The following is a 19,348-nucleotide window of genomic DNA, read 5'->3' as shown; positions in this document are numbered from 1 at the left end:
TGTCCTTATGTCTAATTGCCACCGCGTGCAAATCGAATTAATACGGAGAAAGCTAAGGGGCCGTTATCTTAAGTTAAAAATCATTCTTGTGTCATTTTGAAGCTTATATTTGTTTCCCAGATCTATTTATTTATGATTTTATTGATTTATCTTCCAGTGGAGCATTTTCGACTGTCTGATTCTTTGCAACCGCTAATGCCAAATACATAAGTGCTTGTGGTGGATATAAATCTTGTGATTTTTCTTGGATAAGAAGTGTTGGTTTCTGCATTCCTGAGAGTATCTCACGGTTTATGAATCCACCAGATATTTAAAACTGAAGCACTCCAAATACGTAAACATGCGCCACTTATAGACTCAATAAGTGTGTCACATTTTTAAAGTTCATGCTGTTAATTAGTATCTGGTTACATAAAATAGAGAGAGTTTATCGAGCTAAAATATCTTTTAAGATTGAGTTCTATTTATTTCTAATCATAATATTATTTTCTGTCAAAAAGTTAAAATTTTGTTGACACAATTTAATTCTGACATTGTTCAAACTTATAACAACTAAAGTAAATAAAGAACGATTGATTAAAGATTAATTTTTATGTGTTATTTCTCCCGCAGGACCAATCATACTGCTTGAACATCCGTATTATGTATATGCTTGTCGTTAACCCGTGGAAAAATCAACGGGAATTCGTTGCAGCACCTACTAGCCATCTTTCAAACCTTTTGCGCCGGGCCTCATTTTCAACAACCAATCAGAATTGAAGAAAAGCTGTAATGTTTGGTATGAGCGAGATTGAGAATATTAAAACTAAATACTCAAACGTAGTAAATCAGTTGCGGATCAGCGCAATAATCAGTCGATGCTGGTTATAACTTATTTGAAAAAAGTGTCCAAGAACCTGCCCTTTAATAAACCATGATTTCAAATGTTTTATGGATGTTTCGATGATGAATTTTTGTCTAGCCGAAACGAAAACAAACGACTGTTGATCTTTGGATCACTTTGCAGGACTTTGAAGTGTCCTTGAAGTACTTTTTCTGGATTTATGCTGTTTATATCTTAAAGTAGTTTGTGTTATGTTACGAGAACTAAGTACAGGAGCTGATCAAACAATAATTCAAGATAAAATGGGAAATCTCCCCAGACAAAAAAATAAATCGACAAACAAAAAGGGAAAATACAAATAAAATAGGACATATAAGCGATAAAAACAACAAAAAATCCTCTTTGCTAGTCAGAGAAACAAACCCATAGTGAGGTGTTAGTATATCAGACTAGCTTATGGGTCAATGAAAAATACATGCTTTATAGCCGGTAAAAATCGTAAGCAAAATCGCCTTTGTTTGTTCGAGACATACATTGTTAGAGCATTAGTATTGTGCGGTCACTTTCACAGTGATTAAAGTCGTAGTTAACATTCAATTTGTCAAAAAGCGTTCCAGAATTTAGGTTAAATTTCACCGTTTCATTTATATTACAGTACCAGTAGTATACCTTTGTCTGACTGTAGGCCAAAATTCTTTTGATTATACCGAAAATATTTAAAAACCAAGTGGTTTATTAGATATGGAACTGAATTTTTTCTTACATTATTTATCAACTAGTCGATAAAGACCTGTGGAAAAATCCACGTAGGCAATAAGACATTGAAAAGGTTGGTTGTTTAAGACGTTTTGCTGACGTCAGCATTGCAAATCTAAAAATAAATTGTGGAAATTTAGTTTATTCGTTGCCTGTAACGTGTAGAGGTTGAAACGCCGAGCAAAATAATGTATAGGATCATATCTTTTCTACTAACGACTAAGGACATATAAGGGTTTAAAAATTTTGCTGACGTCAGCAATGGCCCGTTAAAACGTAAAAAAGTTTTTTAAAAAATTTAAATCCCTGTTGCCTTCACCGTATAGACCTTGAAACGATGATCAAGAAAATGTATAGGATCATGTAGTTTTGACAAACGGTTGCAGAGATACTGGGTTTTAAAGGCTTTTTGCTGACGTCATCCACCCGTCCATTCCGAAACAAATTGGGGAACCAGGTTTTGGAAAGTTATCCAAATTGGTTCTAGGTGCTCTCTAGTTACCTACGCAGTGAAAAATCATTGACGTCACCACCTTGTTTCCAAGTTATAAGGCCTCAAAGTTTTAGGTGCACCGTAATGGTTTCATTAATTTAATATAGGATATTGACGTTAAAGTAGTGTTATTGACGTCGCGCCGTAACGTCAGAAGTTTTAACATTTGAGGCATAATTTTTTCGGTGGTATCAAAGTAAAATGAACTCATCTACAGCTTGCAAATTGAAAAATCCAGTTGATAAAAAGTTACAACAACGACACTCACAACATCGACATTCGCAACACCAAAATTCACAAAACCGACAGTAAGAACACCAACAGTCACAACACGGATAATAACAATGTCAGAAATAACGCATCTCGAATATGTACATCTTATAAGTGATTATGTTGAAAACCCTCGGTATTTTATTCTGAAATGTCAAAAAGTTGGCCTGCAAGAGTTAGCACAAATCAATAAAAATAAGTTCTTTACGGATTTTAAATATTGCCTTTTCCTTAAAAGCTTATACAAAAATATGAAAAAACCATACAACATTGAATGTATACAAATCTACAAAATCAGTCATTTCAGTTGCATACCACTCTCTCCCACAAAAATTTACACAAAATGTATTAGTCAACCAGTTAAGAACACAAAAATTTTTCTTTCTTAGCATGATGTTCCGTACTGCCCTTTATCAACAATTCTGAACCTAAATGTCAAAAAATCAATAAGCAAATAATAAACTTGAATTAAAAAAGATCATTATTTAGGACACATTGTATACAGTTTGTAAATAAAAGTTTACACAAAATTTAAAACAAATTGGTTTTTGAGACACACATCTAAATCAACAAAAATAATTTCATTCAGCATGTCGTATATTATCATTACCCATCAATCTTCCACAAAAAGGCTGTGAAACGCATCAAAATTTAGAAAAATCCTGGTTTGAAGAAATGTAGTGATAATTATTTTGCTTCACCTGGCACCCCAATCTTTTTCGCTGCCACGCAAATGCGAAAGCCGAAAGAGCTTACCACTGAAAATTTAAACAGCAGAATTCATCTATACTCTATGGGCATAAAAATACATCCTACTATCATGTAGCCAGGAGACCCAGCGTAATTTTTCTTACCGCCGGGAAATCAAAGTAGTTAAGGTGAGAAAAATTACGCTGGGTCTCAAACGATTTTTCTGCGGCCAAAATCTGTCCGCGCTTTTTGATTGGCTAATTCTATTGCTCTTTGCTCACGTGGTCCATGTCGGGGAAAGCCCTTTCCATCCGAGTATTCCAGCGAGTGGTTTCACTTACCCTAACAAACATTAGTAAACTATAAAGTTTTTACCAGAGTAAGATGTGACCTAGCTTGGTAAAAAACTCACAGATAAATTAGTATGGCCTCCGAAGCGATTAGTCACATTGTCCAATTTAAACTCGGGGTTTCCGCCGAGTCATTCGTTTGCGTCTACGCTTTAATTTGAGAGAAACTCATTTTATCAACTTGAAGAAGAAAGCTTAGTTAACTAGGCTAACTATCCTGCAAAAGTTCAAGTCTTTGAAAGATTTTGTAGGTAACTAGCTAGCCTGTTACATCATAATTCGTGCTCATAAAAGAACAGAAATTTGGAAACTATTGTAGTAAGCTATAGATAATAAAAAAGAGGAATAACAACAGAAGTCATTGTTAGACCTAGCCATTGGAGGGGAGCTGGACTTGGAGGCTAACATTAGGTAGCTAACATTAGCTAAGACACCCAGTTAAATATACTTAAACTGGGAACACTTAGCTAAAACTAAAGCTAGCTATTTATGCTTAGTAAAACACATATAAAGAAAATTAGTAACATTACAGTTCAACAAACCAAAGTTTCTCGTTTTTTAGTCAGCCAACAGCTTTATGTAGCATTTTGAATTTTAGGACAATACATTAGTTCCGCACCAGGGCACATGAATTATGCAACAAAACGTAAATAAATATGGCTACATACGCGGTAAAATATAAAAAATGTGGCTTTTCCTAAGAAATGCGAGTCTGCTTGATCCACTGACATAAAAACCAAACGTCTAAAAATGTCAAAGTTCTTGCTATTTGTGATTTCAAAACTTTAAACTCTAGCCTTTGTTTTCTACTTCAAACTTTACTTTACCTCTAGCTCCACTTCTCACTTTACTTTTCTACTTCTTTACTTGGTCTCTTTTCTTTTTAAATGTATAGCTATGCTTTTTTAAACCACTTTTTTTTCCTTTTTTCAAGGTAAAGGGATCGTCCGGCAAAATTCTGATAAAGCAGGAGCTGCCCTAAGTTAAACAAACATGATATCAGGCAACAATCTGTTACTAATGAAACTTTTAATTCTTTTTTTTTCGTTATTTTAAATAGTAAAACTCATTTTTTTATTTTATTAACACTAAATTTTATTTTTATTTTTAAATGTTTCTATTTGTTTTTGTTTTGTTTTAAAAGCCCGTTGGTCGTTATAGATAGAATAATTTAATTTTACCCCCGGATTAATGTGCACGCCGTATCTAACGGAAACAAGTTGTTTATCAACTGAAAAAAGAAAAGCGCGGCGAAGAAGGTTGTCTGTTTTTCAAAGTAATCCCGGAAAAAGTTATTTCAAACATGTAAAAAAAGTTTATGTTGTTGTCAGAAATATTTGTTATAAAGAAGAAAAACGTACGATGATATAACGTCAAAAAAAAAACCTGTTTGGAAATGTATCAGACAATTGTAGCTAGCTATACTTTTTCAATTTGTTCTTTTTTGGTATGAAGCGAAGTTTAGTAATCGAAGTAAAAAACGGATTGGACTTTTATCCAGAGAACATTAGCTACTACTAAGAAAGCGAAAGAAAACCAGGTGTGTTGTTTAGATTATCTGATAGGGAAAAAAATTTAGGTGAATAACGTTTTTAAGTTGTATACCCGCTTCCAGCTAAACTTTCCCTTAAATATGAAGTTAAATATGTTTTGTCTTCAGCCTGAACATATTTTTTTTGTAAGAATATACTCAGAGTCAGTTAAAGATATCTTAAAATATGTCTAACCTCGATTGTTTTAAATAAATATAAAAGAATTTGCCAATAGCTATAGCAACTTATAGCAAGCTTTATTTTATTTTAAATCAATGTTTCCCTCTGTTACGTTACCGTTTGAAATATACTCGATTCTTAAATTCGAAAACACTGCATTGTTATCATGCACGGCACGTTTGCGCAATGGGAGGGTTGCTGTATGTAATAGACTAAATAGCTAATTTGGTATGATGCATTAGAAACTGTACGTTGCGAAAATTTTCCAATAACCTTTTTTGTGTGAGTTAAAGATTTTTTCCTAATGTCTGGTATACTATTTTTCCTGGTGTACTTCTAGCATGGTAGAGCAAGTATATAGTTTTAGCAGATTTAGCTTTCTACATAACCGTTGTCAGACACCTTCGATTTTGTTAGACCTTCTGCATTTTTATTTTAATTTATTTTTATTTTATTGTTGAACCTGCTAATATTTTTACACGTTTTGTTTCAGCAGGTATAAAAAAAATGATGGAGATTGTAAGCAACCTCAACGCTTGGGCTTTTTTTCTCTTTTATTTTAACTTTTTTTATTGCCGCACATGCTCATTTTTTAAAGGTTTTGTTTCAGCGGTTATAGATATAGAATAATGCAAATTGTGACTTTCAAAAATTCAAATTACTGTGTTCTATGTTTTTATTTTGCACCTATCATATGGACTCGATGAGATATTTAGTGGATTTTTCCACGGGAATTCGGGTAGTCTATATAATAATACGCCAGTTCTGTGTCTCTGTAACAGGCAAAGTGGATGTGTTCATTTTTCTTTGATGTTGCCGAAAAATGCATGTCTCAAATGTTAAACTTTTTGACGTTACGGCGCGACGTCAATAACACTACTTTAACGTCAATACCCTATACTAAATTAATGAAGCCATTACAGTGCACCTAAAACTTTGAGGCCAAATAACTTGGTAACGAGGTGGTGACGTCGATGATTTTTCACCGCGTGGGTAACTAGGGACCACCTGGGACCAAAACGGGTAAGTGTCCCAAACCTAGTTCCCCGAATCCGTTTCGAAATGGACGGGTTGATGCATGTAACACGCCGTAACGTCAGAAAGTTTAGCATATTAGACATGCCATTTTCGGCACCATCAAAGAAAAATGAACACATCCACTTTGCCTGTTAGAGACACGCAGACACATTCTCCGTATTATTATATAAAACTAGTCGATAATGCCCGTGGAGAAATCCTTATAAACATAAAGGCAATGGAAAAATAGGTTGCTTTAAATGTTTAGCTAACGTCACCAGTTCAGATAAAAAAAATTTGCGAAATTTAGTTTATTCTTTGCCTGTAATGTGTAGAATTTGAAACGCTGATGAGAAAGAATGTATATTATCATGTGCTTTTGATGAGCGGTTAAAGAGATATAAGGGTATAAAGATTTTGCTGACGTCAGCAAAGACCCGTCAAATAGAAATTTGTTTACACTTTGCCTTCATCGTATAGATCTTAAAACGCTGTTCTAGAAAATGTATAGCATCATGTAATTTTGACAAACGGTTGCAGAGATATTAAGGTTTTTTGATGACGTCAGAAACCCATCCATAAAAAAAATAATTTAGAACCTTGCTTTCACGTTCCCTCTATTGTGTAGAGCTTAAAATGTTGATCAAGAAAATGTATATGGTAATGCGCTGCGCAAAAACACAAAATTTTATTTCAAAATTTTATATATCTAATGCCTTTAAATCCCAATATCTCTGCAACTGTTTGTCAAAGGTACATAATCCTTTGCAATTTCTTGATCAGCGTTTCAAAATCATTACGATAAAGGCAACAAGTGTAAACATTTCTGAAAAAAATTTCTTCGGTTTTGACAAGGCAATTCCTGACGTCAGCGAAATTTTAAATCCTTATGTCTCTTTTGGCGTTTGTTAAAGACTTATAATCCTATACCTTATTTTGATCAGCGTTTAAACCTCTACACATTACAGGCAACAAATATACTAAATTTTGCCAATTTTCTTTTGTATCTGCACTGCTGACGTCAGCAAAAAATCTAAAACAAGCTATTTTCCAGTGTCCTTTTGCCTAAGTGGATTTTTTCATGGGCCTTATCGACTATAGTTTATATATAAAACTAACAGTGCCAATGAAAAAAGTCTGTGTCGAGTTCTTCTTTTTGAAGATTAATTGAACCTTCAAACGCGAACCTTAACATGTGAATTTTAACACGTGAACTTTGACACGTGAGGCATGACCCTTAGACAACATTTTTAAAATACTCTTTCTCACGTTTTGATAAATGCGAGTCGAAAGTACTTGTTTATATTATAAATACATATAAATAACAAATAAATAAGAATTTGAGGAAGGTCTTAATGGCAAACTTTTTTTTTCAAAACCAAATTTATGTGGTTTTGGTGCGCTAATCGGAATCTTTAGCTTAAGCTTTAATCACTGGTACCTTTGTTTCCCTTTATCTGTATAATAATTATTAGCCCTTATCTGTCTGTCAGTCAAAACAGGGTCATGTGAAATCATACACGAAATTTTAAAGCTAAAATTATCAAATGTGATATATTTTTATCGACTTTGTTAGACGTGTGAATTTTCGTGGATATTCCCGGGTTAACGACAAGTCAATATCATAATACTTGTTGTCTGTGAGCCAATTTAAAATTCCGATGGTTTGTAATAACGCAATTATATTTGTACCTATAATCATAGTAATAACCTTTGTCCTGTTCAAGTAAATTTCATGTAAACAGGCAGCAATGATGCACGAAATAATGGGCGATCCCTCGTGGAATTTTCCACGGGTTAACTGGGATATGTATATGCACTTCATTTTGAGCGGTTGTTTACTATTTACTTTCATTTGGACACGATTTGAGTCTTCCCTTGCTTATACAATCTAGCTCTAAAAAGCTTATATTATGTAATCTATTTAACCTCCAGACTTTATAATGGTATTATGACAATATCAAATCACCTTTTTAACCAATGATGGAAATTGCGGCGTAGAGAAAATCAATGATTACACAAAACCCCTGAAAGTGTTGAATCTGGCGTCGGTTTAATTAAACTCTGCCTATCAACGATCGTGAATCTCTTTTAATATTCGCACAACCCAGGTTTTGTTGTTTTAAATTACGCTTGGTCATTTAAGTGGGAAATTTTCCTCTGGAAAAAATTATATATATTTTTTGCGCCAAAGACGTAACGTTAATATTTTTAGAACTGAGATCGGAGTATTTGAAGTCTGATAACGAATTAAGTGTCTCTCAGCACACAGACAAATGTAAACAATCAAGTTAATGAGTAAGCAAAAATGAACGAAATAACTTCAAATAAGCAATCCAGTCCCATCTTATCGTATTATAAGACTTGTTGTCACAACAGAAAAGAAGTAATCATTCTCTATGTCTGCGCACAAAAATAAAATTATGCTGAACACACGAAATATTTATGCAAAATTTAGCAGGAGAAACATATATACGACGAGTTAGTTTCCCTGGGTTTCCAGGGATTACTGACGTGTTTAAAATGGTCGCGCTCACATTTATTTGAGACCTCTCATGGAGTAATTTATTACATTATATTTAAGGACCAAAGCTTGGATTTTTCCATGGGCTAACGCCTTAACCTTGTAATAATACTCGCATCTTGTCTTCGTTGCGTTGCAGCTTTATTTTGGCCCAAGGAAAGTAATTTTATTATTTTTGCCAACTGGTGAACAAAGCAATACAAAATACGGATACAGAAAATATGTACGACGGATGAATTTCCGTGAAGTTTTTTACGAAACTAATGGCTAGGCTATTAATTATTTCTGTGATGGGTGCGTTTATCTTAGCAAACATTCTGGCTAGCATTAGATTTAGCGCCCATAAAAAAAGTTCTCTTATCTTTTACGCTAGCGTAATTTGTACTTAAAAAGTATCGAAGACAAGCCGACAGCTTTAGTTTAATTGCACGTACGCATTGGTTTTTCGTTGTAACAGATGTTTGGATGCTATTGAAAATACATTCTATAATGATATGTCACACACTGTATTATCTAAAATGCATATTGCTTCAGTTATCTCACAGACAACACAACTAAGTATAGTTGAGTATTCATAAAAAATCAATGGGGAATGTTATTTCCGCTTCAATTAGAAGTAGCTATAATTTTTTTCTGCGGCATAAATATGTGTTATGATTTTGTAAGCGTGTTACAGTCATACTTCAGAGTGATTTATTTTTAAAGAAATCCCAGACTAGTGGTTTTGAGGTTAGACTCACCACGGGTGATAAGAAGGTTGAGCCAAAATATACATCATATCCGGAGACCACACAATTTTGTAGTTTCCTGAGTTTATATCTTGTCCATCTGTCGAGAACGAAATTAACCTCCTTGCTATTACTTATATTTGGTTAATCTAGACAACGCATGTAAGCCGATCACATTGGCCTGTGTAAAACCCCGAAAAGAGACTAATAAATGCTTAGATACGTATTATTTTAAACAGTTTTGCTAAAGACATAAAAATAAGACAATTTTAAGGTTGAGTTGATTCACTCCTCTACCTTCTGGCATTTTTAATCCGCCCATTCAGGCTACAGCATGCGTTCAAGAACGTTAAATTTGAGAGCTAATCTAAAACTTTTTATTTATATTGATCATGCTTGCATTTAAACCCACCCGCATAAAAACGCAGCACTGTACCACTACCTCAACCCAATCCAATCACACTCTTCACGTCACAGATTGGACGTTTTTCCTTCGTTCAATTCCTTTTCTGTATTCAATTTGACTTTAATTTGTATTCCTTATGCTCAAAGCAAGCTTGATTGTATTCAAGTTAGTGTTGTCTTTTTTCAATAGAATCTTTTTGTGGCAACTTTCATCAGCTATGGAGCACAAAACAAGCATAAGTGTCAATTGATTATAAAATCACGCGATAACCTATTTTTAAAAAGGTGCCCCTTTTCGCAGAGACACTTTCTTTGCGGTGAAGAGGTCTAGAAATCCATGCATGCGATCATAAGGTGTGCATTAGGATGTCATAATATTTGTGGCAATGACTGTTCCGTTTCGATAAGAGGGAAAATCTCGAATTTAAAAGGTAAATACAGACACCAAACAATGAACATACAGAGTGTAGCGGGGATGGTACGACTCCACTCACTTTTTCAAAAAGAAAAGTCATTATTGTTTTGTTTACGTTGCGCGGGAGATTTAAACAAAGCGTCCATTCTCAGACTTCGTATTGTCTATTTTGCTGTTTTCACTGCAAAGAGGTATTAAGGAGCCTCTTGTATAGAAACTTTATTTTGTAAACTTATATGTAACTTTTCCATTCTGTATTCTTTGTCATAGCAAGCGCTTTATGATAGGATTATCTTTAGGATTTATTTGTAGGATCAAAAAATTATTTAAAATAACTAATGCTAAAAGATAATGGATATTTTAAGCACTACTTTAATACACCTACCGTATAACGGGAGAAATGTGTCACTTTTAAAGTAATACATTTTTGGAGGGAACTAAAATATAAAAATACATTTTCTAGATCTAACGGATGTTTTAAAATTATTTTAAACACGAAACATTAAGACAAAGGCTTAAGACAAAGTGCTTCTTTAAGTAAAGAACTTAATAAATGCGGTGTGTAGTAATTTTTTTTTTTTTTTTTTTTTTTTTTTTTTTTTTTTTTTTTTTTTTCACATTCAATATTTTACTACTTTATTAACCTTATCGATATCTCTTTAATAATAGCCGTCGTCTGTCCACGAAAGCTGCGTCCTGTTACGGAAACAAGAAATGCGATATATAAAGGACGAGTGAATCAGTGGATTTTTCTACGGGTAACGACTATAATTGATATTATCGACGTTACCAATATTATCGATGGAGTAAAATATTGAAGGTAAAAAAATACATTATGCATCATTGTGGCGGATTAAAAAAGATCAATAGGAAGAATGATTCAATAGCAAGATATTGCAACGAAAATAAACATGATCTAACCGTCTGAATGGTCTATTTACAACCACAAAGAATAACAACAAGAGGACAAAAAGTAATGAGAGTGCAAAAGTTTAAACAGAATCAAATAAATAAATAAATATAAATATTTGATTTTAGTCAAAATTTAAAAGTTTTGGCCAAAAAATGATGTGATCTTGAGAATTCAAGAATTTGTTAATGTCATACAAAATGTCATACATGAGGAACAGTTTTTCAACGACTAAAGATAAACAACTTTTGCAGGCGTGAAAAACAATACCGGTTCAGATCATTTAACAATGCAATTCAACTGATATTTTTAGTTAGCAAAAAGACTAAGTGTGGGCTAATAAGAAAAATCCACGGGAATTCGCCTTTAACTACTTGCAGCTATCTTTGGCTCACAGACGGACATGGAGAAAATATATTATAGATAGGGGACAAACTAAAATAAATAAGAAAAAGTAAAATAAAAAATAAGATAAAAGAAAAGAAAAGAAAAGAAAAGAAAAAAGTGAAAAATAGTATCGAATAAAGGAAAGAAAAATTTATAAAATAGGGCACCATATACAAAAATGTAAAAATTTTAGGCTGGTTGCTTTTAAAAAAGGCACCAAAAACCGAACTCAGTGTGTAATTTGTTGACTATCTATTATAAAGATACGACAACTGTGCCTGTCTTTCTGTAACAAACAAGGCGATTTTGTTGTTTATTATTTTCTACAAAGACGGCTTTAAAAAATTGCTGTTAAAAATATTTTGTACTTTATAAATGTTTTGTTTACATTTCTAATTGGTTAGAACAAATCATGTGATAACATAAAGTGATTTAATTAGCTTGGAACTTTATTACATGTTAATTTACCACGACGGATTCTACGTATATGCTTTGTTTTAAAGAATTAATGTAACGGACAATTAACTTTGTTATAATTGATTTCTATTTCATTCAAAAGTTTTAATTGGCTGTTTTTTAATGGAATTGACAAGTGGGTTTAAAAAACAAGTCCTACATAATAATACGAAAACTGTGCCTGTCTGTGACATCTTTCTTTGACAGCGCTCATAAAACAGGAACTTTTTTCCGCAGGTTTAAATAACTAGTAGTTAATGGAATAATAAAAACATCCGATTATAAGCTTCTTCCTTATATTTTTTTACAGTAGTGTTCAAAGCAGTCTTTGTCATTGTGTTGTTTTAGTTAGCTCTTTTGATATTGAAGCACATATCCAATTCGATGAAATCAGATATTTATACGTGCAGAGTCGCTTGGTAACAAATGAATAAAATCGCGGGATAAACCAAATTAAACTTTTATCGAATGACTGTTAATATAAAATAACGTGTTAATATAGCTAGCACTATCCACTGTTCATTCATTTTTCCTTATTTAGTCACGGTGTTTTTTAAATTTCAAACATAAGGCAAGCTAACAGATTCTTTGAGTGTCTTTTTTTTACGTTTAAACTAATAATTTACAAATATTCTTCAAATACTAAATAACACAAGGTAAGTAAACTTGTGTCCGCCAGAGAAGCTGGATACATTATATCGTACAAATTCAGTTTTTTAATCTTCTTTCTTTCGTTCCGTAGCAAGCAGTCGATCACATTCGTTCAACTGAAGTTTTCCTTTCATTTTTGTATGTCACCAATTTTAGTGTGTATGATCTGTAACTTCACCCACATCCACAATGGGTGGCAATCATATCCTTGATGCCTTGTTTGACAAGGTTGCCTTCAGAATCTTTGTATAAAATAGACAATGAGTCGTATTGTTGAGCTGTACAGCAAAGTTTTGCATCGATTTTTCGTTTATCTGCAACAGCCTTTATAATGCTGGCATGATCTGTTGATCCAACTCCAAGTGAATCACACGAACCTCGACACTGCTGGGCGTTATACCCAGGTGGACTTATTATCCAGTCATCCCATCCGATGTCTTTAAAACTTACGTAAAATCTTTGCAGACAGCATACTTTAGAGTCTTTTCTGCACATGATGTTTCGTCTGTTTCTTCGAAGTACTCTGCTTTTTTCTGTCAGTTCTAAAAATGGTTGGTTTTCTCCGCTCATTTCGAGTTTGCAATTTTTACAATGAATGCGCAGTTTTAAATCAACTAGTAAATGTCCACTATACGTCTTTCGAGTCCACGTTTTAATATCATTTATTTTTATTTCAAACCACCCAGTTTTGAAATAATTTAATTTCTTTCTCAACATTATCCTCTGTATTTGTTCTTTTTCCTTACTAGACTGGACTACACTGATGACAGATATCCGGCTAGTGTTGATAGGTTTTATGTACAGCCAAAGACGCATATTTTCCACAACACTGAAGTGAGACTGGCTGGCATACTTCAACTTAATAACTTGTCGCTTTTCACCGCTGGAAACTAAAATAATAAACATTATATTAAACTCTTCCACTATTCTGTGGGAGAAATACATTTCTGAAATCTAATGTGTGTATCAATTTTTTTACTGAAATGTGAAATAATTTATCTCAACTAAAGATACTTTTACAAATTTGATAATAAACTTTTTTGATAATAAATTTTTTCTTATCCAAAATGTTTTTGTGAGTATCGAGAATATCCACTTTGTTCATAAATTCAGCTATTTTCATATCAACCAAAAAACGAGCAACCGAAATTTTGATATAATAAAACTTAGAGACCCTGGGGGAACAGTTTGTCCAATTCAGTTATGCAATCATAAAGTTTCTTTAAGCTTAAGACGTATAAGATTTCAACCACGTTTATGTCGTGCAGATGTATTATCTGCAGAAAAAGGTTTTCTTTAAAGAGATTACTTCAAACCTCGTGACGTCAATAAACTCGACCTTTTAACTATTCGGGCATTGCTTTCGGATATCCCCTCAGAAAATGAAAGTGGTTCTATAATTAATACTGTAAGAACTACAGTTCAGCGTTGTGTTAAATCTTTGGAAGGGTAAAGATGAAGTAAAAAAGATAAGAAAGAAATAAAAAGCCTAAAATACAATATACAATATGTCATTTTCTGATTTAATACCTTTTCATGTGCTGTAGAAATTTCACTAACATTAACTAACATTCACTAACATTAACATTAACACTAACATTGATAGGCCAATTAATTTATTTTGTGAGAATGAGGTTAGTATTTCCAGATCAAAACTATTAAAGCATTTTCTCGTAGTTGTAACATCGTGAGACTAACGGAAGTATTCTAAATACAACAATTTTAAGGTAAAGGTTTTCTTTTTATAAAATATAGCTTTTGGAAAAGGGTATATTGTCAAATTAACAAGATTCATAACAAATACTGTGTTTTCTACTTCGCATGTCCACCATCTTTACCAAATCGCGTTGAGACATAAGTCGTTAGCTATTTTTATAGACTAGTCGTTTGCCCGTCTAGAGAGACAGACAACTGGTATTATTGCATAGGTAAACAACCTTTAATAACAGAAAGGAAGTTTGATTTAGTTAGGAAGAAAATTTGTTTTGAGAGCCTCACGTATGTTTAAAAAAGCCAACTATTTCTCCTTTTCCGTGTCATGAAAAAATGTTTTCCCTGAATGACGATTTACGCAATCGGTTGAAATGTTAATAAGTTCAACTTTTGATGTTTATGTTTTAAAGTGGTCTTGAAATAAGCTAGAGAAGTTTCTATTATCATAAACTTTAAAGCCTTATCGACCGTTTTAAATAGATTTACTGACACGTTACCGAAGGAAATTTTGAAGTAGAATTGAATTAAGTATGGTAGTTGGAGTCACGTAGTCTTAATTTCATTATGTGTGTGAAAATAATTTTAATGTTAATCTCTTTACAATCTTTAATAGCAGAGGTAAGATTACACCCCATATAAATATCATTCACATATCTACATATTTCCGCAATCTGTCATTGTTTTTTAACAGCAAAGCATTGTTTAACAGATTAAAGAAGAATTACGTAAGCATGGTGTGGGCAAAAAAAGACCTTTTACTTACCATTTTCTGCGAGTATGATCATCTTTTTTACATTTTCCCTCTCCTTCATTATTTTCAAACGTCTACTCTTTTCGACACTTCTCCGAAATCCATCTAATAACGCTTTTGGTATATCATTTAAACTGCCCCTTTTTTCTGGTGGGGCTTGCAGCCCTAGTTTGTCTAGAATCTCTTGTTTTATCATTTCAATTCTTTGTTGGTGAATTAAAGTGTCGTTTATAAATTTCTGTCCGCATTTCCCATCACAGGTTGTTGGTAAACTCTCACCAAAATATCTCATGCAAACTTTTTGAAAAATCAAAAAAAGTAAAGCTCTGCTTTTCAATGACATGTCGGCTTTGTTTCAATATGAAGTCAAATACAAAAGAAATAATTAGTCACAAGATCGTGCAGTTCTTAGGCACCACTTTCTTCTTCTCAAATATTTTTTTTATCTCCACACAATGTCTGTCGCCGCATTTATACCTTCCTGGTTAATTGTTAACCACAAAGACACCTTTCTATAAATGATATCGCCTTGTTAAGGCTTACAGGCTAACTTAGTGTAATTTTTAAAAATAAAACAGAACAATACGATTAAGAGCATATACAATAATGATTGACAGGCACTAAAGCAAAGTAAACATTTTACTTTAACCAGTTAAGTTTGAATAGAATGTTTCAAATAGCTAGTATGTGTCGGGTTACAAAACAATGACCGGAAAGGAACTTCACATCTAACATAGACGATGAAAAAAAGTCTCTCGTGAAATTTAATCTTGAGAATATTTAATTTTATCCTGCGTGGTAAAATTCGAGAAATCAAGGAACACTGTTAATTATTCGGTCAATATTGCCTTTGAAAAGGGATTTTCTCGGGAATAAGTTAAATTCCTTTGTAATGACATCATTTTCTTTGTTTCTGCAATTTTCGCGTCGAATTAAAAAAAAAAAATCGATGGAAAAAAAAAAGAAAAATAGCTCAAAAATTATGATGTTAATTAAAGGAAACAAAACAAAAGAAAAACTACAACAATAACAACAACAACAAACAAAGAGTAGCAGCAACAATAAAAACAAACAAAACAGTAAAAAAGGTGCATCAATGATTCCCTAATTAAAAAGCATTACGTTAACTTATTTTCATATTTGCATTTTGATGTACGTGTATGTTTTTTTGGTTTGTTTTTGCGTGGAAGTATCATCAAAAATATTTATACCATGCTTTAAGTTTTCTTTCATTATTTGTAAGTGCATTTGAAATGAAAAATTAAGTATTGTTGTTTTCCAGTGTTAGATTACACATAAAGGAGCGCTTGGGTCATGCAAGTAAGCAACAATCCGCAACAACAATTATGAGACAAACTGATTTTTTTTGCAAATTTTTGTCTCCCCTCCCCCAATCCAAGGTTGAGGGTAGTAGATGCCAGTAAGGCAACATTGATACAGGGGGAGGGGATGGAGAACCCTTATTTTGACTTATTTTTGGAGTTGTCTCAACATATTTTGTGGAGTGTTGTAGAAATGTTTTTTGGGCTTGTTGATTGAGTTAGCCCTTCTGATCGCAGCTACGATAAAATAGGGCATGATTTGTCATCAAGAAGCATAGTGATATGGTAACTAAAGATGTTAGCAGGCACAAAGAAAGAATTTCAAAAATAATAATTTTCTTGCTAGTTTCAGCAAAACGTAAATTAATGGAACTAAGCAATAGCTCTATTTATTCTTCTATCTAACTTGTTACAAAGTACAAGTGAAATAAATGTGTGACGCAATAAAGTAGAATATATCTAACTTGCTGCCAAGTACAGGTGGAATAAATTTCACGCAATAAAATCGTATGTTGTAACAGCTTATTAATATTCAGCATGATTACAGTTTCACGGAATATATTTATTGATAAAATTGCGTATAGAACTACTCGTTTTGGTCATACGTTGTTGCAGAATAAATAACCAAAAGAGGTCTGTTTTTCTATAAGGCGTGATTCATATGACGTATGCAGCCTTCTTTACTGTGCGCAATAGTTTTTTAGTGTAAAAACTGTTAAACCACGGGATTCACATATAGAAGTATAAACCAAACTTTAAAGACTTGATACAATTAATTATTCAGCAAGATAGCTGACATAGTGTAAGTTTTAAATAGAATTACTGCACAAAAGTCCATGCAGCAAATTGGTACAATATAATTATTGACAGTACACTCTGACGTCAGTCTACCATCATGAAAGTATGTCTATACTAGTCACCCGTCACAACAAATTGATAAAAATGTATCGCACTTGTTTTTTTTACCTTAAAACGACCCAGTTTATGTGCACGTATTATTACAGAGCTTTTATTACCTGACTTATACAAAAAACCGGTTAGTAATAAAAAATCCGATGTTTTAATTGATTTACGGCTTATTTTAAGAGGTCTTTGTATATAGCCAAACTAACCGGTTTTGGAAGCCATTATTAAAATGGTAACACAAAAACGTAAACAAATAAAAATCATTTTCATAGCACACAAAAAATGTAAAAGTGGGTCACTTAAAACCACCTTTTTCGTTTCAATTCACATAAACAATGATTCGAATTTGTTTTGTGCATTTACAAATTTTTAAAATCGAACGATCTTGAATTCGAAAAGTATCAAAATCGAACATGCATTTTTTCTTGCTTGGTGTCTTGGGATTAGCAACTTGAATATAGCTTTGGTTGTTATGCTCACAAAGGAATATTTATTTGCAGACCAGATGCAGTCACGTAATAAATCGGATCCTGACCGGTTTTGAAGTGGTACTGTAAAATGCAATGCCCTCGTTCAAGGGCACAGGACTTTGGGTCTTGTATTTTACAGTACAACATCAAAACCGGTCAGTATCCGTTAAATAATACTCACGATCAGTCTGTGAGACAATTTCAAAATTACGGCTTTGTAATCAAAAGCGCAATTATATTTTCACCTGCAATGATAATAATCCTTTCCCTAAGTAAATTTCATTAGTTCATGCTAATGCTTGAAATAGCGATGCAGAAAATATGCACGACGAGTAATAAACCTCTCGCAGAATTTTGTACGGGCTACCACCTAATTTAATCACAATGCACTTTATCAGGTAAAGTACGAGAATTAATGAACACAATTTTCTCCCCGATTGCAACGGGGCCTGGTCTGAAATAAGTTCTGCAAACTTTGATCAGCTTATCGTTAAAGGTGGTTTTGCCTTTAGCTCTTGATGTGTTTGATATGTACATTTTCGTTTGCACACAGAGTTGGTTTTCTTATTGTCACAATGTTTTTACTTGAAGGTAGAAAATAGGAAAAAACAAACTTGTTTTGGGGCCTTTTGATCCAATAGGCATATGCTGATATATGTGCTTTATCAGCTGATATATGAGTCAATCTATGTGTGTATCAGCTATTATAACTTTGTGTCCCGTTAGAACTCTCGAACATAAAGGTAGTACGATAGTTTATAGTTAATGGTTGCCGTTGTTCTCCTTCATCTTCTTGAATCTTGGATAATTAAATATTCGATGAATGCATAATTGTCAAAATTAAATACGCCGTTCTATCAAAACCTTCAGCTCTACTACCGATTACAGTCAGACATTACGTAAGGGCGTGCTATATACTTGAAATTATTTTTTATTATTTTTATACTTTGAATGACATTTTAACTATTTACACATGAACTGTTAATTTGTGCAGGTTCCAATTTCGATAAAAGTTGATACGTCTTTTTTATAAGTTTGACAGGCAAAAACTTTGGGCTGAATAGAAAAGTCTCTATCCCTGAATTGTTTGACAGGCTTGCGACTTTTTTAATAGTTGTATTAACACACCTTTATAATTAAAAGAAGTTCTTTCAGGATTTTACTTATTAATAAATTCAAATAAATTCAAGAGCAATAAACAGGATAAGAAATACTATTAAAGGGAATTGAAAATTATACCTCAAAATGGTCAATAATGAGTCTCACATGTGATCATATTGTGTTACAACAGAATATGATACCAGCTACTAATTGAATTTCCACGCCCGAAGGCGTAGGAAATTCTTTAAAACCGTCGTTTTTTGAGAAAATATCGACCTTGGGATTTCACGTTCCTCTGAGAGGAGGATAGTATTAGTATGACTGACTAACCAACCCTTTCCCAAATGGTCAATTGCAACGTTAGATTTAAACTTCGTACCCAAACTCCCTAAGTACTGGGAAGTCATCCAAATGACGTTTTAGGCCAAAATTGGTCCAAAAATTAAAACTACTTCCTTTTCACAAAAATTGGCAAAGTTAACAAAAAAAGTATGCTGA

The 19,348-nt window shown here is 33.0% G+C and overlaps 1 protein-coding gene across 1 annotated transcript; it reads right to left on the bottom strand.

Moving 5' to 3' along the window:
- Nucleotides 1–12,615: 12,615 nt before the first annotated feature.
- On the bottom strand, nucleotides 12,616–16,684 carry LOC130629826 (inhibin beta E chain-like). Its single transcript, XM_057443187.1, has 4 exons — nucleotides 15,064–16,684; nucleotides 14,118–14,152; nucleotides 13,762–13,864; nucleotides 12,616–13,477 (listed from the first exon to the last, which is right to left on the bottom strand). The coding sequence occupies exons 1-4, from the start codon at nucleotides 15,392–15,394 to the stop codon at nucleotides 12,762–12,764; spliced, it is 1,185 nt and encodes a 394-aa protein (XP_057299170.1). The 5' UTR covers nucleotides 15,395–16,684; the 3' UTR covers nucleotides 12,616–12,761.
- Between the last annotated feature and the right edge of the window lie 2,664 nt (nucleotides 16,685–19,348).

Source organism: Hydractinia symbiolongicarpus, chromosome 2 (assembly GCF_029227915.1).
Source record: "Hydractinia symbiolongicarpus strain clone_291-10 chromosome 2, HSymV2.1, whole genome shotgun sequence".
NCBI classification, from domain to species: Eukaryota; Metazoa; Cnidaria; class Hydrozoa; order Anthoathecata; family Hydractiniidae; genus Hydractinia; species Hydractinia symbiolongicarpus.
Note: the sequence above shows the minus strand (reverse complement) of the source record. Positions and strands in the feature narration are given on the sequence as shown.